Source organism: Manis javanica, chromosome 2, assembly GCF_040802235.1.
Source record: "Manis javanica isolate MJ-LG chromosome 2, MJ_LKY, whole genome shotgun sequence".
Classification (NCBI taxonomy): Eukaryota; Metazoa; Chordata; class Mammalia; order Pholidota; family Manidae; genus Manis; species Manis javanica.
The window spans coordinates 11501797-11521415 of record NC_133157.1 but is presented as its reverse complement, the minus strand read 5'-3'; the positions used below and the strand labels follow the sequence as shown (position 1 = coordinate 11521415).

General features: G+C 35.5%; 1 protein-coding gene across 15 annotated transcripts in view; it reads left to right on the top strand.

Moving 5' to 3' along the window:
- The window catches only part of RABGAP1 (RAB GTPase activating protein 1), a 163144-nt gene that overhangs the window by 65635 nt on the left and 77890 nt on the right, over window positions 1-19619 (top strand). For all 15 annotated transcript variants that reach the window (XR_012126332.1, XR_012126331.1, XR_012126330.1 and 12 more), the window contains one exon: window positions 2692-2842. Coding sequence is in view for 8 of the 15 variants with exons in the window: in XM_073224856.1 (XP_073080957.1) it covers window positions 2692-2842 (151 nt within the window). In the remaining 7 variants the exon portion in view is untranslated. The remainder of the gene's footprint in view (window positions 1-2691; window positions 2843-19619) is intronic.

Here is a 19619-nt window from a genome sequence, read left to right as displayed (position 1 = left end):
TATCATGTAATATTCCCATGGGTCTGTTACTTTGGGGTCTGATTTTTCTCAGAAGTTTCGCTATTGAAACCTTCCACTCTAGTCTTGGTAAACTGTGTCTCAGAATTTAAAAAACTCATGCCGTTAAGAAATAGACTAAATGGACATCGTCTGCTCCTAACATTCTCACAATGCTTTATGCTTTTGGTAGAACACCCTCTGCATTGGGAAATTTCAAATTGTACAGAAGGAAAATGCAAACATTTTGGTCTTTACACATGTGTTTTAATAAATGAATCACTCTAAAAAGTCCCCTAGGGGAATACTCCTCATTTATTTTTGATATGCCTTTAGTAATTAGGAGACAAACCTGCTGATGCCCTTATCACAATTATATATTTAGGTCTTCGAATTTGGAGTGTTTGGACTATTGCTTCAGGAATTTCATCTGTATAAGAAGATTTTTGTTCTTAAATAAAAGTGTAATTGAGTCTTGATGTGGTTATTTAATAGTATAGTTAAAATCATTTAGATAGAGCATTTAAACTCTACTTTTTCTCAGATGAACTCAACAACATTTTCTACAGTTGCTTGAAACTGGTTACCAAGCTTTGCTTATTCATTTAATTATGTCTTTCTCCCACTCCCCCAAATATATTAACTGAGTTTCCATCTGTCTCAACTGTCTTCCCGGTATTTAAAACTTCTTGGTTTCAGTCATAGCTTCAGAAATAATAATACAGTTTCTCTTCTTCATTTCATCATTATTTTTTTTTCACCATTATTATATGTGTAATACAGATAGAAAGCATTGTAATATCATGGAATTTTAGAGCCTGGTAGACCTGGCTTCAAATCCTACCTCTCTCGCTTCCAAGTTTTATGGTCTTGGGCAAATTACTAAACTCTTCTGAGTCTGTTTCTTCATTTACAAAATACAAGTATAAAGCTACTGTTCAGGATTATTGTAGAATAAAAAATGATGAATATTATAATAGTAGTAACTATAGTAAGAATTAATGAATTTATCATGTGCCAGACCCTGTGCTAAGGTATGTGCTCTTATTTCAACTATAACAACCTTATAAACTACTGTCCATTCTTACAGATGAGAAAACTGGCTCAGAGATTGTCAGCAATTCTAGTTAATAAATGGCAGACACAGAATTTTTAACAGATCTGATCCCAAAGCTGGTTTAACTCTATGTCAGCTTTTTAGGGACAGTAGTAGTAATAGTATCTTTGAGCTCTAATTCTCAAGTTTATTTATATGTGACTATTTATGCATGAGAGAACTGTTAGTGTATAATAGTATATGCTGACTTGAATAAAGTTAATATTACATGCAGTTGTTCTGGAAATAATTTTACCAGTATAAATTAAGCTAGGATTAGCATATAAACCTGAGGTTAGGTTTATTTTTTCTGTGAAGGGCTAAATGTATATATTTTAGGCTTTGTGGCCCAGTAGTCTTCTTTCACAACTACTCAGTTTTGCTGTTTGTAGTGCAAAAGCAGTCATAGACAATATGTAAACAAGTAAAAATGGCTGGGTTTCAGTAAAACTTAATTTGCAGAAACAGGTGGTGGGCTGGATTCGGCCCACAGGCCATATTGTACCAGTCCTTGAATTAACTAAAAGAACTAGTTTTGTTCTTTTTGCTCCCAACTCTTCAAATTTTACATAACTGTTTTCCCTAAGCAAAGTCAAAACTATACTGAATTGTCAATAGCTCTTGCATTAGACTACTAGCATCTTAGAAATACCCATTTTTAAATTTGCTGTGCATTATTCTGCTAGAATTCAAGGAACATTTAAAGAAAAGTTTCAGGCCTTTTTATATTTTGATAGTGGTCATTTTGTTATCAGTAACTTCTACCTAAATCTGATAGTCACAGAGCTTCTCCATGTCCCAATCCTCCTTTAACGACTCAGTACGAATGGCTTTCAGATCACACAGCAGCTGTGGCATAATCAACAGAACATTCATTGGTTTGAGAATTTGAGGTCTAACTCAGTCCCAGTCCCTGAACTTCTTTCTCCATCTGTAAAAATGGAGATACTCCTGCCTACTGCAGATGGTCATTGTGTGGGTCAAATAAGATTATGTGCAAAAGCACTTTGTAAGTTGGTATCAGCACTTCTAGATGAATTTAATTTTCCCCATTTTATAGATGAGATAAGTGAAGATCAAAGACTTAACAATAACTTGTTTTGATGTCTTAATAATACACTAGAAACTTTATCCACTACAGTCATTCAGAAAAGCTACTGCTGAAAGGATTTTTATATTTATATCAACTTAAAACAAATACTTATTTTAACTTAGAACATATGAATACACAGTTTACTTGTCAGTTTTGATGCAGGCACAAGACCTTATCTTTGGCTGTCTTTGTTTTGTTTGGGAATTATGCTTTGTTTTTCTGACATAAACTACAACCATAAAGCTGTGGTTCACAGTTTTGATTTTTATTAAAGAAAAACAAAGGTAAAGCAGCAATTTAAAGATATTTAGAAAACAGTATGCACAAATCTTTCCTCCACTCAACCTTTGACAGTTATCTTGGCCACATGTAATTCAACAGTTGGGTTTTTTTTTTAAAGTGTGTGTTATTTTCTTAAGTCTTTGTAAATCTTTTAGTTTTCATAAAAATAAGTCTTTCAAGGCTCTCTCTTTTATGCACTTACAGAATATGACTTTGTTTTTAGGCATCTCAATTTGAGTGTGAGACCAAGGCAGTTGTCATCCTTGGTAAGAAGTGGTGTTCCTGAAGCACTCAGAGGAGAAGTCTGGCAGCTGCTAGCTGGCTGTCACAACAGTGACCACCTGGTAGAGAAATACAGAATTCTCATCACAAAGGTACGGAGATGATAATTCAACTTTACCATTAAACCTTTCAGAAATGTGTTATGAAAACATCATTGTGGCTATTTGGTTTCCAGTTTCTTAATAATTCCTATATCTAATATAAGAATAGAGCTTTTATACTTCTAGGCCAAAGTTTCTAGTATTGGTACAAAAGAGAAGGCATAGGCATATAGGTCATCTTGGTTGACTTCTCTCAGGGAAAGTATGACTTCTGCTCCTTTTATATCTAAATACTTTTAGATGATAATTACATTTTTAGTCAGGTGAGTTGTGCGATGCAGTGTGTGAAAACTCTTTTGTTTCACAGAAATGTGCCCTTTGTAGGGAAGGTCTAGTTCTAGTTTCTACAGTTGGAAGGACATGGTTCTCTTATCTTAAACCATATTCCTTTTAGCTCATTCCTCTAAAGTGAAGAATTTTCCTTTTCTCTTTTAAGTGTCCTCAAGTTCGTGCATTCTTCAAGGTTTTGCACTCAAGCAGCGAAAACTATGACTTATACAGGTGTACAAGAATTTGATTTTCTGGAAGGTTAGGTAATGCTCTGTACCTTTGAGCCCATGTTACTGGTTTTCATTCTTCTTTTTGTTCTCTCAAAATCCTGAAGTGTTTATCTTTGAGAAACAGTTTCTCCAATGGTGTGTAATTCCCAAATCTGGGTTATGAGTGAATTCCACAGAACGCTCAATAATAGAATAATTCAATGTTCAAAAGGTGGGATTTCTTTTAAAAATATATTTAAAACCTATAAGAGATTAATACCTCTATAAAACTATTACTTTTTAAAAATATACAATATAGGGAAAGAACAGCAGTTGAACATGAAGTTGGACCTTTCTTCACCAGAAAATGACTTTTATTTGCCCAAAATGTTAGTGTTCTTTCTCATCTTTTTTGAACACAGATGTTTTTTCCTTTCAAGAATTATTATTCTGATGCCCTCCATTATGTTGATATTATTGCTTAATTTACTGAGTACCTACTAAAACCACAAAGCTGGAGCTGGGAGGTCAAACAAAAAAGCAATTAACTGTCTTACGAGACATAAGTCATATGATAGTCTGAAAAAGCAGTGGGAATCATCAAAAGGACTGATTAATGCACCCTGAGAGACAAGTAGAGTCTTTATCAGCAGTGTAACTTTTAAGAGATGTGTTCCAGAAAAGAGCTTCCCCAGCATGGAAGGATGGACAGAGCTTTATACTAGCAGTAAGAATGAGGGCATGTAACATGTATAGCTAGCAAAGGTACATACGCCTCGGTGATTTTTTGCTTTTGTTGGTAAGTCATAGTTTGGATATGTAATTCTCAGTTGTAACTGTATCATTCTGCTTCTTTTAAAGTCCTTTGAAGTATTTGGCTTAAAATTACTTTTTAAATATTTTTGGTGTGGCTATTTATACAGATAATTTAAAGACATGAAGTTGAAGTTTTCTATTCTTTCAGAGAAAATGAAGTGTTCTATGAAAATGGTGACATCAGTTTCTGAAAAAGGAAGCTGGTTAGTTATATGATGTGTAAAAGATCAGCTCTAAACAAAATCTGATAGTTTGATCAATGCTTTGTATATGCTGGTGTCATGTGCTTTGCATTTCTTACTAAGTTTTCATTGTCATGCAGTTGGCTAGAACCTAAAAAGATATCTAGTGAATGTGTATTAGTTTAAGTTGCTGGTGATAGATGGTAAGAAAACACAAATCCTTTAACCATTATTATACTGTGAATGATTTTCTGTTTTACACGAGTGTTATCTAATGAAAGTTGGTATTGCTTTACTGTCTGCTTAGAAGTAATAGTTATTGTTGTATGGGGATGGTAATTAACAGTTTTTACTTTACTCTGAATTTTGGGGGGGGGAAGTACTTAAAAATTTTTTTCAGTATATATTTACAGCAAGCTGTAATTTACATAGGCTACTATACATAACTTTTAAGTGTACAGTATATGAAGGAATTTCTCCATGTGGCTCTTGTAATCCAGGGACAAATGACCTTTCAGTAATATAAAATACATACATACATACATAAATGTGTGTGTGTGTGTGTGTGTGTGTGTGTGTGTATTACCTTTAAGGTGTTTCTTATTTCTATAGCAATGCAGTAATGGAGGCATTCTTTCTTCTACCTGTTTTTTTTTTTTTTTTTTACTAAGGTATTATTGATATACACTCTTAGGAAGGTTTCACCTGAAAAAACAATGTGGTTACTACATTCACCCATATTATCAATCCCCACCCACCCCCTGTACCCTATTGCAGTCACTGTCCATCAGTGTAGTAAGATTCACAGAGTCACTACTTGTCTTCTCTGTGCTGCACTGTCTTACCCATGATCTCCCCCACAACATGTGTGCCAATCATAATACCCCTCAATCCCCCCTCCCCACCTGCCCTCCCATGCCCCTCTTTGGTAACTGCAAGTCCCTTCTTGGAGTCTGTGAGTCTGATGCTATTTTGGTCCTTCACTTATACTTCGCTGTTACACTCCAAAAATGAGGGAAATAATTTGGTACTTGTCTTTCTCCACCTGGCTTATTTCACTGAGCATAATATCTTCCAGCTCCATCCATGTTGTTGCAAATGGTAGGATTTGTTTCTTTCTTATGGCTGAATAGTATTCCATTGTGTCTATGTACCACATTTTCTTTATCCATTCATCTACTGATGGACATTTAGGTTGCTTCCATATCTTGGCTTTTGTAAAAAGTGCTGCGATAAACATAGAGGTGCATATGTCTTTTTGAATCTGAGAATTTGTACTTTTTGGGTAAATTCCTAAGAGTGGAATTCCCAGGTCAAATGGTATTTCTATTTTTAGTTTTTTGAGGAACCTCCATACTGCTTTCCACAATGATTGAACTAGCTTACATTCCCTCCAGCAGTGTTGGGTGGTTCTCCTTTCTCTGCACCCTCGCCAGCATTTGTTGATCTCAGTCTTTTTGATACTGGCCATCCTAACTGGTGTGAGGTGGTATCTCATTGTGGCTTTTATTTGCATTTCCCTGATGATTAGTGATGTGGATCATCTTTTCATGTGCCTGTTGGCCATCTGAATTTCTTCTTTGGAGAGTTGTATGTTCATATCCTCTGCCCATTTTTTATCGGATTACTTGCTTTTTGGTTGTTGAGGCATGTGAGTTCTTTATGTATTTTGGATGTTAATCCCTTGTCAGATATGTCACTTACAAATATATTCTCCCCTACTGTAGGATGCCTTTTTGTTCTGTTGATAGTGTCCTTTGCTCTACAGAAGCTTTTTAGTTTGATGTAGTCCCATGTGTTCATTTTTACTTTTGTTTCCCTTGCTTGAGGAGATGGCTTCAGAAAAAAGTTGCTCATGTTTATATTCAGGAGATTTTTGCCTATGTTGTCTTCTAAGAGTTTTATGATTTCATGACTTACATTCAGGTCTTTGATCCATTTAGAGTTTACTTTTGTGTATTGGGTTAGACTGTAATCCAGTTTCATTCTCTTGCATGTAGCTGTCCAGTTTTGCCAACACCAGTTGTTGAAGAGGCTGTCATTTCCCAATTGTATGTCCATGGCTCCTTTATCATATATTAATTGACCATATATGGTTGGGTTTATATCTGGGCTCTCTAGTCTGTTCCATTGGTCTGTTCTGTTGTTGTGCCAGTACCAGATTGTCTTGATTACTGTGGCTTTTGTAGTAGAGCTTGAAGTTGGGAAGTGTAATCCCCCCAGCTTTATTCTTCCTTCTCAGGATTGCTTTGGCTATTCGGGGTCTTTTGTGGTTCCATATGAATTTTTGAACTATTTTCTCTAGTTTGTTGAAGAATGCTGTTGGTATTTTGATAGGGATTGCATTGAATCTGTAGATTGCTTTAGGCTGGATGGCCATTTTGACAATATTAATTCTTATCCATGAGCATGGGATGTGTTTCCATTTATTGGTATCTTCTTTAATTTCTCTCATGAGTGTCTTTTAGTTTTCAGAGTATAAGTCTTTCACTTCCTTGGTTAGGTTTATTCCTAGGTATTTTATTCTTTCTGATGCAATTGTGAATGGAGTTGTTTTCCTCATTTCTCTTTCTGCTAGTTCATCATTAGTGTATAGGAATGCAACAGATTTCTGTGTATTAATTTTGTATCCTGCAACTTTGCTGAATTCAGATATTAGATCTAGTAGTTTTGGAGTGGATTCTTTAGGGTTTTTTATGTACAATACCATGCCATCTGTAAACAGTGACAGTTTAACTTCTTCTTTACCAATCTGGATGCCTTTTATTTCTTTGTGTTGTCTGATTGCCATGGCAAGGACCTTCAGAACTATGTTGAATAAAAGTGGAGAGAGTGGGCATCCTTGTCTTGTTCCCAATCTTAAAGGAAAGGCTTTCAGCTTCTCACTGTTAAGTATAATGTTAGCTGTGGGTTTGTCATATATGGCCTTTTTTATGTTGAGGTACTTGCTCTCTGTACCCATTTTGTTGAGAATTTTTATCATGAATGGATGTTGAATTTTGTCAAATTCTTTTTCAGCATCTATGGAGATGATCATGTGGTTTTTGTCCTTTTTGTGGTTGTGGTGGATGATGTTGATGGATTTTCTAATACTGTACCATCCTTGCAACCCTGGATACATCTTACTTGATCATGACGAATGATCTTTTTGATGTATTTTTGTATTTGGTTTGCTAATATTTTGTTGAATATTTTTGCATCTGTGTTCATCAGGGATATTGGTCTGTAATTTTCTTTTTGTGTGTGTATCTTTGCCTGGTTTTGGTATTAGAGTGATGCTGGCCTCATAGAATGAATTTGGGAGTATTCCCTCTTCTTCTACATTTTGGAAAACTTTAAGGAGGATGGGTATTAGGTCTTCACTAAATGTTTGATAAAATTCAGCAGTGAAGGGGTTTTGTTCGTAGGTAGTTTTTTGATTACCAGTTCAATTTCGTTGCTGGTAATTGGTCTGTTCAGATTTTCTGTTTCTTTCAGGGTCAGCCTTGAAAGGTTGTATTTTTCTAGAAAATTGTCTATTTCTTCTAGGTTATCCAGTCTGTAGCATAATTTTTCATAGTGTTCTCTACTAATTCTTTGTATTTTTGTGGTATCCGTAGTGATTTTTCCTTTCTCATTTCTGATTCTGTTTATGTGTATAGTCTCTTTTTTTCTTTATAAGTCTGGCTATAGGTTTATCTAATTTTTTTATTTTTTCAAAGATCCAGCTCCTGCTTTCATTGATTGTTTCTATTGTTTTATTCTTCTCAATTTTATTTATGCTCTAATCTTTATTATGTCCCTCCTTCTACTGACTTTGGGCCTCATTTGTTCTTCTTTTTCTAGTTTCATTAATTGTGATATTAGACTGTTCATATGGGATTGTTCTTCTTTCCTGAGGTAGGCCTGTATTGCAGTGTACTTCCCTCTTAGCATGGCCTTCACTGCATCCCACAGATTTTCTTGTGTAGAATTATTGTTGTCATTTTCCTCCATATATTGCTTGATCTCTGTTTTTATGTGGTCATTGATCCATTGGTTATTTAGGAGCATATTGTTAAGCCTCCATGTGTTTGTGGGATTTTTCTTTTTTTTTTGCATAATTTATTTCTAGATTCATACTTTTGTGGTCTGAGAAACTGGTTGGTACAATTCCAGTCTATTTGAATTTATTGAGGCTCTTTTTGTGGCCTAGTATATGATCTATTCTTGAAAATGTTCCATGTGCACTTGAGAAGAATGTGTATCCTGCCGCTTTTGGGTGTAGAGTTCTGTAGATGTCTATTAGCTCCATCTGTTCTAATGTGTTGTTCAGTGCCTCTGTCTCCTTATTTTCTGTCTGGTTGATCTGTCCTTTTTAGTGAGTGGAGTGTTGAAGTCTCCTACATGAATGCATTGCATTCTATTTCTCCCTTTAATTCTGTTAGTATTTATTTCACATATGTAGATGCCTCCTGTGTTAGATGCATAGATATTTATAATGGTTATGTCCTCTTGTTGGACTGACCCCTTTATATTATGTAATGTCCTTTTTGTGTCTTGTGACTTTCTTTGTTTTGAAGTCCATTTTGTCTGATACAAGTACTGCAGCTCCAGCTTTTTTCTCCCTATTAGTTGCATGAAATATCTTTTTCCATCCCTTCACTTTTAGTCACTGTATGTCTTTGGGTTTGAAGTGAGTCTCTTGTAGGCAGCATATAGATGGGTCTTGTTTTTTTATCCATTCAGTGACTCTATTTCTTTTGATTGGTGCATTCAGACCATTTACATTTAGGGTGGTTATCAATAGGTATGTACTTACTGCCATTACAGGCTTTAGATTTGTGGTTACCAAAGGTTAAAGGGTATCTTCCTTACTATCTAAGACTCTAACTTAACTTAGTATGCTATTTACAAACACAATCTAAAGATTCAATCTCTTTTTTTTTTTTTCCTCCTCCTCCATTCTGTGTATATTAGGTATCATATTCTACACTCTTTGTCTATCCTTTGACTGACTTTGGGGGTTGTTGATTTAATTTTGCATTTGCTTAGTAATTCACTGGTCTGCTTTCTTTACTGTGGTTTTATTACCTCTGGTGTCAGTTATGTAGCCTTAGGAACACTTCCATCTATAGCAGTCCCTCCAAAGTACACTGTATTGACAGTTTGTGGGAGGTAAAGTCTCTGAGCTTTTGCTTATTTGGGAATTGTTCAATCCCTCCTTCAAATTTAAATGATAATCTTGTTGGATAGAGTATTGTTGGTTCAAGGCCCTTCTGCATCTCTGCATTAAATATATCATGCCACTCCCTTCTGGCCTGTAAGGTTTCTGCTGAGAAGTCTGATGATAGTCTGATGGGTTTTCGTTTGTATGTGATCTTTTTTTCTCTCTCTGCCTGCTTTTAATAGTCTGTTTTTATCCTTGATCCTAGCCATTTTAATTTATATGTCTTGGTGTTGTGTTTCCTTGGATCCCTTGTGTTGAGAAACCTATGTACCTTCATCATCTAGGAGATTAATCTGCTTCCCCAAATTGGGGAAGTTTTCAACAACAACCTCCTCAAAGACACTTTCTATTCCTTTTTCTCTCCTTTTCTTCTGGTACCCCTATAATACGAATATTGTTCCATTTGGTCACACGGTTCTTTCAATATTCCTTCATTCTTAGAGATACTTTTTCTCTCTGTGCCTCAACTTCTTTTATTCCCCTCTTCTAATTTCTTTTTCATTTATTGTCTCCTCCACCTTATCTAATCTGCTTTTAAAACCCTCCATTGTATTCCTTAATGATTGGATCTCCGACCAGAATTCATTCCTGAGTTCTTGAATATTTTTCTATACCTCCATGAACATGTTTATGATTTTTATTTTGAAATCTCTTTCAGGAAAATTGATCAGATTGGTTTCATTTGACTTTTTCTGGTGTTTGTACGATTTTAGTTTGAAGAGGGTTCATTTCATGTTTCATATTTGTATATGGCACCCTCTAGTGCCCAGAAGCTGTACTCTCTGGAGCTGCTCAGTCCCTAGAGCATTGTCAGGGGTTGCACGGGAATGGTGTTGTTTCCTGCAGGGAGGAAAGAGCTGTTTCCTGCTTCCCGGCTCTTATGCCTGTCTCCACTGCCAGAACCACTGGGCCGAACACTCAGGTGTAAGCCTCTATGTTTTGTGATTGTAGTTGCTGTAGGCGGGGCTTCCCTCTGGCTGGCCTGACTCCAGGGCAGGGGCTGCTGGTTTGTGAGCCCATGGGTGGGCTGGCTGGAGGAAGGTGCAGCAGGCTGTGTATCACAGTTAGGGGCTTTGGAGCTGCATATCCAGCCAGGTGGATGGAGCACCTGAAGCTCCTGAAAGTTCCCAACCTGCTAGGCGGAGTGCACCTGGACAATTTTGTCTACCCGTCCTTTCCTGAGCAGTAAGCTCTGTGCGATCCTTGCCCCTGTAGCAGTCCTCTGGCTGTTAGGAAGTCTCTCAGACTGCCCTCTTTTCTTTTGTCCCAGAGCAGCCGGATATGGATCCCTGTTTTTCACAAGTGGCTGGAATCTTGGTCTCTCCAGGCATTGCACCTCTTTTAGCTTTCCAAACCCACTAATCACCAGAGCATCACACAGTATAGGTTCATGCTCCCAGAGCAGATATCCAGGGTTAGGTGTTCAGCAGTCCCACGCCTCCACTCCCTCCCCACTCTGTTTCTCCCGTCTGTGAGCTGGGGTGAGGTAAGGGCTTGGGTCCCGCCAAATCATGGATTTGTACATTACCCTCTTCCATGAGGTCTGTTCTTTTCTCCAGGTGTATGCAGTCTGGTGCAGCCTTCTTTCCTGTTGCTCTTTCAGGATTAGTTGTATTAATTATATTTTCATATTATATGTGGTTTTAAGAGGGGGCCTCTGTCTCACTTCTCACGTACCATCTCTAATCCAATCTCCCCCCTCCCCCCGGGTTTTTTTTTAAGTGAAAACTTTTTAGACTTTTCACCTCGAGACAGAAAAAAATATATAACCATAATAATAGCTGCCCTTTCAACACTAGTGTGTCAGATGCCATACCAAGCACTTTATATCCATTATCTCATTAATCCTTAATAAGCTTTGTGAAGTGGTAATTACTATTTCCACTTTAGAAATGAAGAAATAGAAATTCAGTGAAGTAATTTCCTTATAATGATTCAGCTACCAAATAATAATAGAGTTAGGATTTGAATTCACGATTGACTCCATATTTGTTCCATTACCCTTCCTATTTGTTCTTGAGCCTAAATAAAGACATATACAGAATTCATTAAACACCTAATGTATTTGTTTGTAAAGTGTAGTCTTTAATTGGACTATTTTTCCATTGATAGCTGTGTTTATTTTGTTTCTAAGTCTTTAGAGACTAGTTTTTAATCTCTAAATAATGTTTTATGAAACATCCTTACGCATGTTCTAAGTATTTTTCTTTACGGAATAGTGTCTTAGGAGTGTGATTGCTGGATCAGAGGGTAACATTTTTCTTAATTGAAATATCATTAATTACAATCTTATGGGTTTGACATGTAGAACACAATGGTTCAGGAGTTACCCATATTATTAAATCCTCACTCCCTCTAGTGTGGTTACTATCCATCAACAAAGAAAGATGTTACAGAATCATTGACTATATTCTCCATACTGTACTGCCTGTTCTGTGACCAACTTATATTATGACTGTCAATTATACACCAAAGGGTAACATTTTTTTTAAACTGGTTACTTAATTTCACTTTCAACCTACTTTTATCTAGTTTACTTCTCTGAAAGTCTTAAAAATTAGGGTTTCACCAGGAGTGTAGGAAAATTCCTGCTGACCTAAAAACAATTATCACTGTTTTTAGTTTTTGCTATCAGTGGATATAAGTGATGGCAGCATAATTTTAGTTTGCAGTTACCCAATTGCCAGTAAATTTGAGTAATTTGCTCTTCTGTAAATTACCTCTTCACATTCTTTGTACATTTTTTTTAAGATAGTTTCTGAGCACTCTGAATATTAGATATATTAATCCTGTGTATCTTCATTATATCTTCCTAAAATTTTAATTTTTTAAGGTTTCATGCCATACAAAACATTAGTAGAAATTTGTGTCTTGATTTAAGGTCTCTCCTACCTCTAGATTTTGTAAATGTAGTTGCCAAGATTTTCTTGAAAGATTTTTATTGAGTTATATTTTTACATTTTTAATCTATCTGAAATTTATTTTTGTATATGGGCATATGATAACAGTCCAGTTTTACTTTGTCCCAGATGGATAACCAGTTGTGCTACTCCTATATTCCTACTGAAGAGAACTACCATCTTTGTTATATCTTAAATTCTTCTATATATTGGGATTGAGTTCTAGATTGTTCTGTTTATTTTTTCTGTTTTATACCAATACTGTTCTGGTTAAAGAGGCTTTGAGTTATGTTCTGATATCTAGTAAAGCAAGTCTTTTTTCACTGTTTACTATTTAATATTTTGCTTATTATTCTTGCATATTTAATCTTCCATACAAATCTTAAAATCATTTTCCTCAATTTTGCCACCACCCTGTGAAGTTATATAAGGATTCTAACTTAAATTGCACTTAATTTACATAATTAATTTAGGGTACAAGTTACATTGTTACCATATGTTTACATCTAAGAATATGGCATGTCTTTACATTTGTTCAGATCTTATTTTTTTGTCAACAACTTCATTACATATGTTATCTTCACATATGTATTGGGCCTCTTTTGTTTAATTTATTCCTAAGAGTTATCTTAACCTGTTTTTGCTATAGCAAATGGAATATTTTCATCTGATTTCCATTTCCAAGCGCTAATTGCTACAGTAGAGAGAATAGACATTGATTTTTCTAAAAATTCTTTATCCATCTTCCTCTTGATATTTTGAATATCCTCCTAACTTTCTACTAGCAACTTTTGAGGTTTTCAGGTATATAATAATACCAGCAGCAGAAACAGTTTCACTTCTTTTTCACTGTTTATGTGGGCTAGTAAGTTTTCTTGGTTTGTTTTCATATTTGATAGAAGCATTAAGACAGTGTTAAATGGTGATGGTGATAGCTACCATCCCCATCAAGTTCCTGATTTTAACTAAAATGGTTTTAGTTTTTCGGTCTTTGGGAAAGCATCCTGTTTTTTGTTCTTTTAAGAAATGTCTACTGAATTTTATCAGGAGCTTTTTTGGCCCTTAATATGATTTTCTTTAATTTCTTAATGGAGTAGATTCATAATCTGTCAATATATGACAGCTTTCTCAATATTGAACTACTCTTGCATACATGAAATAGATTTCTACAGACTAAATTCTCCTGTAGATTCTTCGTTTTCTGTTTCTAGTCTTTGACCAAGGGCTCATCAACCCTGATCTCCACCTAGAACTTGTCAGACAGATGGAGAAACCCTAATAAATAATATACAGGGACTCCCATGGCCTCTCTTACCCCAGTTGTTAAGACCTCTAACTGTTTGGGTCTGATGAGTCAAATAAGTTGGAGTTGATAATTGAGGGAAAAGAAAGCACTTTCTAAGCTCCAACTTCAGAATCGTCTGCTGGCCCTTCCTTCTTTTGGTCAATTATCACCTTTTATGTCAATGACTTTGTCCCACTTATTTTGCCTAGTAGTAAAATTTAAATCAAAACTGCTTTCCTAAGGGATCCTTTTAATGGTAGAATAATGAAATAGCAACATATTCTGATGTTTTTGGTCAATCTTGTATTTTCTGAAACCTACTAGCAGTTTTTCTCTAGTTGTTTTAGTAATAAACATCAGTAGTAAGAATCTTTTGTCATGAATTTCAAGCTTTTATCCAGAGCCTTAACTAATAGTAAGTGCATATAACCAATATTTACATTTCTAATTGTTTGTCCAAGGGAAGCGCTGGAGGCCTAGCTGCATTTTACCAATCTGGAAAAACAACTTAAATACCAAATTATAATTTCATTATTACACAGATTTTTTTTAAATTTAAAAATCTCTGTGTTTTATATATGGTTTCATGCCATAAAGTAGATTTGTTAGTTGTCAAAGATTCAGTAATACTTAATCCTAAGAACCTGCCTATGGAAACCCAACAAAAAAGAGGCCAATTTAGCAAAAAGCACTGGCCATGGAGTTAAATACTAGCTTCAGAGCACAGGCTATGGAACCCGGACTACTAGTGTCAGCTCTGCCGCTAACTTACATGAACTCAAATGAGGTTCTGCACCTGTGGCCCTTCATTTCCTCTCTTCTGAAATGAAACTGCTGGAGTAAATGGTTGATCTTCCTTTAAACTTTTAACATTTTGGAAAAATAGATAGACAGTATGAACCCTGCCCTGCAAAACAGCCCATGATTCTTCTGTTTCATAACTGAGTACTCTTGCTGTCAAATTCTATAAGGAAATAGGTTGTTGTGACTGGACTTTAAGAACCATATTGTCTGCACCCCTATAGCAGTTGCTATAGTCCCATATAGACTAAATATTTGTATCTACCCCCAGCATGATGGTATTTGGAGGTGAGGCCTTTGGGACGTGATTAGCTCAAGAGGACAGAGCCCACATGACTGGGATTAGTATCCTTATAAAAAAGACCTCCGAGAGCTCCCTTGCCCCTTCAACCATGTGAAAACATGGCAGGAGATAGCCATGGGTACCGACCAGACATCCAGTCTGCCAACATCTTGATCTCAGACTTCCCAACCTCCAGAACTATGATAAATCTGTGTTGTTTATAAGCCGTTCCATTTATGATATTCTTGTTATAGCAGCCCAAATAGACAAGACCATTTTCCTTTAAATTGTTTGTGAAAATAATTTTAAGTCCCTATATCCCATCTCTTATTCAGGTCCCTTATTGTGAATGTAAGTCGTATCTGTCAATGAAGTTGTAAACGTTTCCTGAATTATAAGACTGGAACATACTAGGTCTCATCATATTAAAATTGCTGATATTTGACCGGTTTTGTTCTACAAACAGACAATTTCATAGGCATCAACTTAATAGTTACAGGTAAATTAAACAGTTGTCATACTAGGTTTTTACTTAAAAGATCTTCCCATCTAAAAGCAGAATTGTCTGTGGTTTTATTAGGTATTTGTTACTTAGTCAATCAAAAACATCTTAAAAGCCTACTGTGTACCAGCTCTGTGCTAGGTCTCATGAATAGGTCCATGAATAAAATACACCATCGCCCTGATTTGGGGCTAATCCATGGTGTAATGATAGAAATATACAATGAACTAACCAATTACAATAAAGTTGCATGAGAGTTAAGAGAAATACATATTGCTCTGTGGCAAATGACAAGAAGGACTTCTTAGCTAAGGGTTCAAAAGGTCTCTTGTTCAGAATTATCCAGGGAGGAGAGTTGTTGGGGGAGAATAGGGTGCTGCATGGCATGTGTGGTGGTAAAAGTCAGAGGGAAAACATGTGCTCAAGGGTGAGAAAGACTTGGCCATTTCATAAAGTGTGAAAGGAAGTAAGGCCAAAGAAGATATGTAGGGGCCAGATCTTAGAAAACTTAAATAAGGCATATTTAAGATTTCAGGCAATGGAAAGTCACTGAAGCACTTTAAAGGCAAATCATATATTCATGCCTAGAAGGCAGTATGTAAAGTGGTTTAGAGTGTCTGTCGAAAAACAGGTTGTCTTGATTCAAAGTCTAGTTCTGTATTCAAGCTATTTGCATTGGTCAATTTGACATTAGTTTGTTCTTTATCTGTAAAATAGGATAATAATAGTACCTTATTTGTAGAGTTGTTAGAATTAACTTAGGTAATGAGTGAAAACATTTAGTATAATTTATAGCCCAAAGTAAGTATAAATTACTGCTTAGTCATTATTTGTACTGTCATTAAATTAGTTTTAGAATAGTCATTCTGCTTAGTTGAGTTACAATGGAGTAAGAATAATTGCAGTGTAAGCTATTAGTACATCCACAAGAGGTAATTATGACTTGGATTGAAGTAGTGGTGTGGCAGAAGAGATAGAAAAAGAAATACTTTTTGAGAGAGAGTTCGCATAGCACATGGTGATTGAATGAATGTGGGAGATGAAGGAAAGAGAGGAATAAAAGCCAAGTCAAAGCATCTCACATTAGTTTCAGAATGATATTTATATAAATACACTGACATCAGCTGCACTAAAATAATGTTAATTAAATGTGAATATTTTAAGCTCATTTTTACCAAATAGTAAGTGATAGATAATGTCCAGAAGTGAATCTTCTGAATTTGAGGACCTGAGATTGATCTTTTCTCCTCTGTAAGAGTTAAGCTTCTGAAGTTTGAAGAAAAAAGATAATTTGTACAGCCTTTTTCCCTTTTTTGTTTTTCATATTGCCTTTCTCTTTATTTCTGTCATTTTATTACTAATTTTTTAGTATTAGGTTGAACCACATAGAAGTTGCCATTTTTGTAGATCAGAAAATATTTAACCAGAAATGAAATGGTTAAATATTGGCAATTTCTTATGGTTTATCCAGTTATACAGTGTTATCCTGTAAGAATTTTTAACCAAGGCTCTGAGGTCCATATTAGTTAAATTGAGCACCAAAGACTCTCTGAAAGAATGTCCTGATGGCAAAAAAAACAAGTAGAACTGGGCGCCATGAAGTAAGTGGCATCATCCATACCATGTGGCACTGGGAGGATCTTGTGGCCAGGTTCTTTTTTTTTTTTTTTTTAACCTGATTATAAATATAGTACATAGAAATGGAGAAATTCAGGAAATGCAGAAAACCATGAAGAAAAAACTAAAAATTTCTAATCCCACTATCCAGTGAAAAGTAGAGCTGATTTTTAATGTATTCCCTTCCAGCCATGTATATACAAACATAGTTATTCTTTTATAAAACAAACAAATATATGGTGAGACTGCATTATTTTAAAAAGGAAATGTATGTACAGTTGACCCTTGAACAACACAGGTTTGAACCATGCAGGTCTACTTATATACACAGATTTTTTTTTTTTTGAAAAGTATGTTGGAAAAATTTTTGGAGATTAGTGACAGTTTGAAAGAGATTTTCTTTTCTCTAGCTTACTTTCTTGTAAGAATACAATAAAATACATATACAAAGTAAGTGTTAATCAACAGTTTATGTTATTGGTAAGGCTATCGGTCAGCAGTTGACTGTTAGTAGTTAAGTTTTTGGGGAGTCAAAAGTTATAGGAAAGCAGTATGGAGTTTCCTGAAAAAACTAAAAATAGAAATACCATTTGACCCAGGAATTGCACTCCTAGAAATTTACCCTAAGAATGCAAGAGCCCAGTTTGAAAAAAACATGCACCCCTATGTTTATTGCAGCACTATTTACAATAGCCAAGAAGTGGAAGCAACCTAAGTGTCCATCAGTAGATGAATGAATAAAGAAGATGTGGTACATATATACAATAGAATATTATTCAGCCATAAGAAGAAAACAAATCCTACCATTTGCAACAACATGGATGGAGCTAGAGGGTATTAATGCTCAGTGAAATAAGCCAGGCAGGGAAAGTCAAGTACCAAATGATTTCACTCTTCTGTGGAGTATAAGAACAAAGAAAAAACTGAAGGAACAAAACAGCAGCAGACTCACAGAACCCAAAAAGGGACTAACAGTTACCAAAGGGAAAGGGACTGGGGAGGATGGGTGGGAAGGGAGGGAGAAGGGAAATAAGGGGCATTATGATTAGCACACATAATGTGTGTGGGGGGCCACAGGGAAGGTAGTATAGCACAGAGAAGACAAGTAGTGATTCTATTGCATCTTACTACGCTGATGGACAGTGACTGTAATGGGGTATGGGGACTTGATAATGGGGAGAATCTAGTAACTGCAATGCTGCTCATGTGATTATATATTAATGATAACAAAAAAAAAGTTATATGTGGGTCTTTGACTTAGCCCCTGCATTGTTCACTATCTTCATTGGATAGTGGGATTAGAACTGTACAGATTTTTGTGAAGACATAGGTTTACTCCCCTGCCAGTATCATTAATAATTTGTCTCTTCTGAAGAAAATGTTTTTTTTAAGCTTCCTATATGACTATTCTGATTAAAGCTCCAAGAGTGGTTTTATTAAATATAAAACAAAGTTGAAAGAACTATTATTGTACTAATGGTAGTAATGTGATTAACAACTTGTAGTTGTATTGTATTTTTATTACAATTTTAATTCTTTCAAGTTACCAGCCAATGTAATGTCTGTTTATATCAGCATTAAGCATCCTGTTTTATACATGGAAACCTGAGATGTAGAGAGAATAAACTACATGCCCAAATTCACACGTAATCAGAAAAGCCTGGACTCCTGACTTGTGGTGAATGCTTTTTCCATTTATTGAAATACAACTCTGAGAAATCATTCCTTTTGTCATTCAGTATTTATTAAGCACTCAAAAAATAGGAGTTCAAATAAAATCTATAGCAAATGTATAGAATAGTGAGCAACCTGGTTGACTGGAGGGCAAGGTGTTTGGAGAGATGTAAAATAGTGAGGTCAGATTGGAAAAAGCAATGGAGAGCCATTGATTCTTCATGAACATTGGAGTACATGTGCTATTGGATATTTAATCAAACAGAAATGAATAGATTAGAAAAACGAACAATATTAGATGATAAAACTGAGGCTAAGAGATGCTAAGTAATATTAGAGCAATGATTTGGACCAGATGGGTGTTCATTGCCATGGGTCTTTGTACTGTGCCACACTGCCATGTTTTCCAGTCAGACCTGTCAAATACAACTATCACGCGTATGTTCAATAGATTTTTAAATTCCTTGCCTACATGCAATAAGAACAGTGCTTCAGATCTTAAAAAATAAGTAATTCTGATTGTGGGTAGCAATTTGCCTGCAATAAGAAACCATGTGAATGAAACAAATTAAAAATGAAAGTTGGATCACATAACATATCTCTACCCAGGTGTGCAGACTGTGAACTCATAAATGCCAACATATGTTTATTTTCTTTTACTCTACCAAGTATGTGGAACTTCATAATATCAATTTCTTTTAGTAGGCACAAACAAGATTGTATATTCTACCACACACAGGCTAATATGTACCATGAAACTTCCTGCAATTTTCAAGCATGGGTGGAAATGAATACTTGTCCACCTTCTGTTTATGTATTTGTGTACCACTTCTCAGCAAACCGGAAGCAAGACACAGTATATCCCAAAACTGTAGAATAGTCTGGAATACAGAAACAGAGCAATTCCTATTCTACATGTGTGCTGTTTCTGTAGTATTCAGAATGGGTGAGATTATTTTTTTCTCTTGAGAAACTGATTTTTAAGTTTGCTTGTTATTTTGGTCATCTTCCTTAAAATTGGTCAATATCCAGTGAATCATG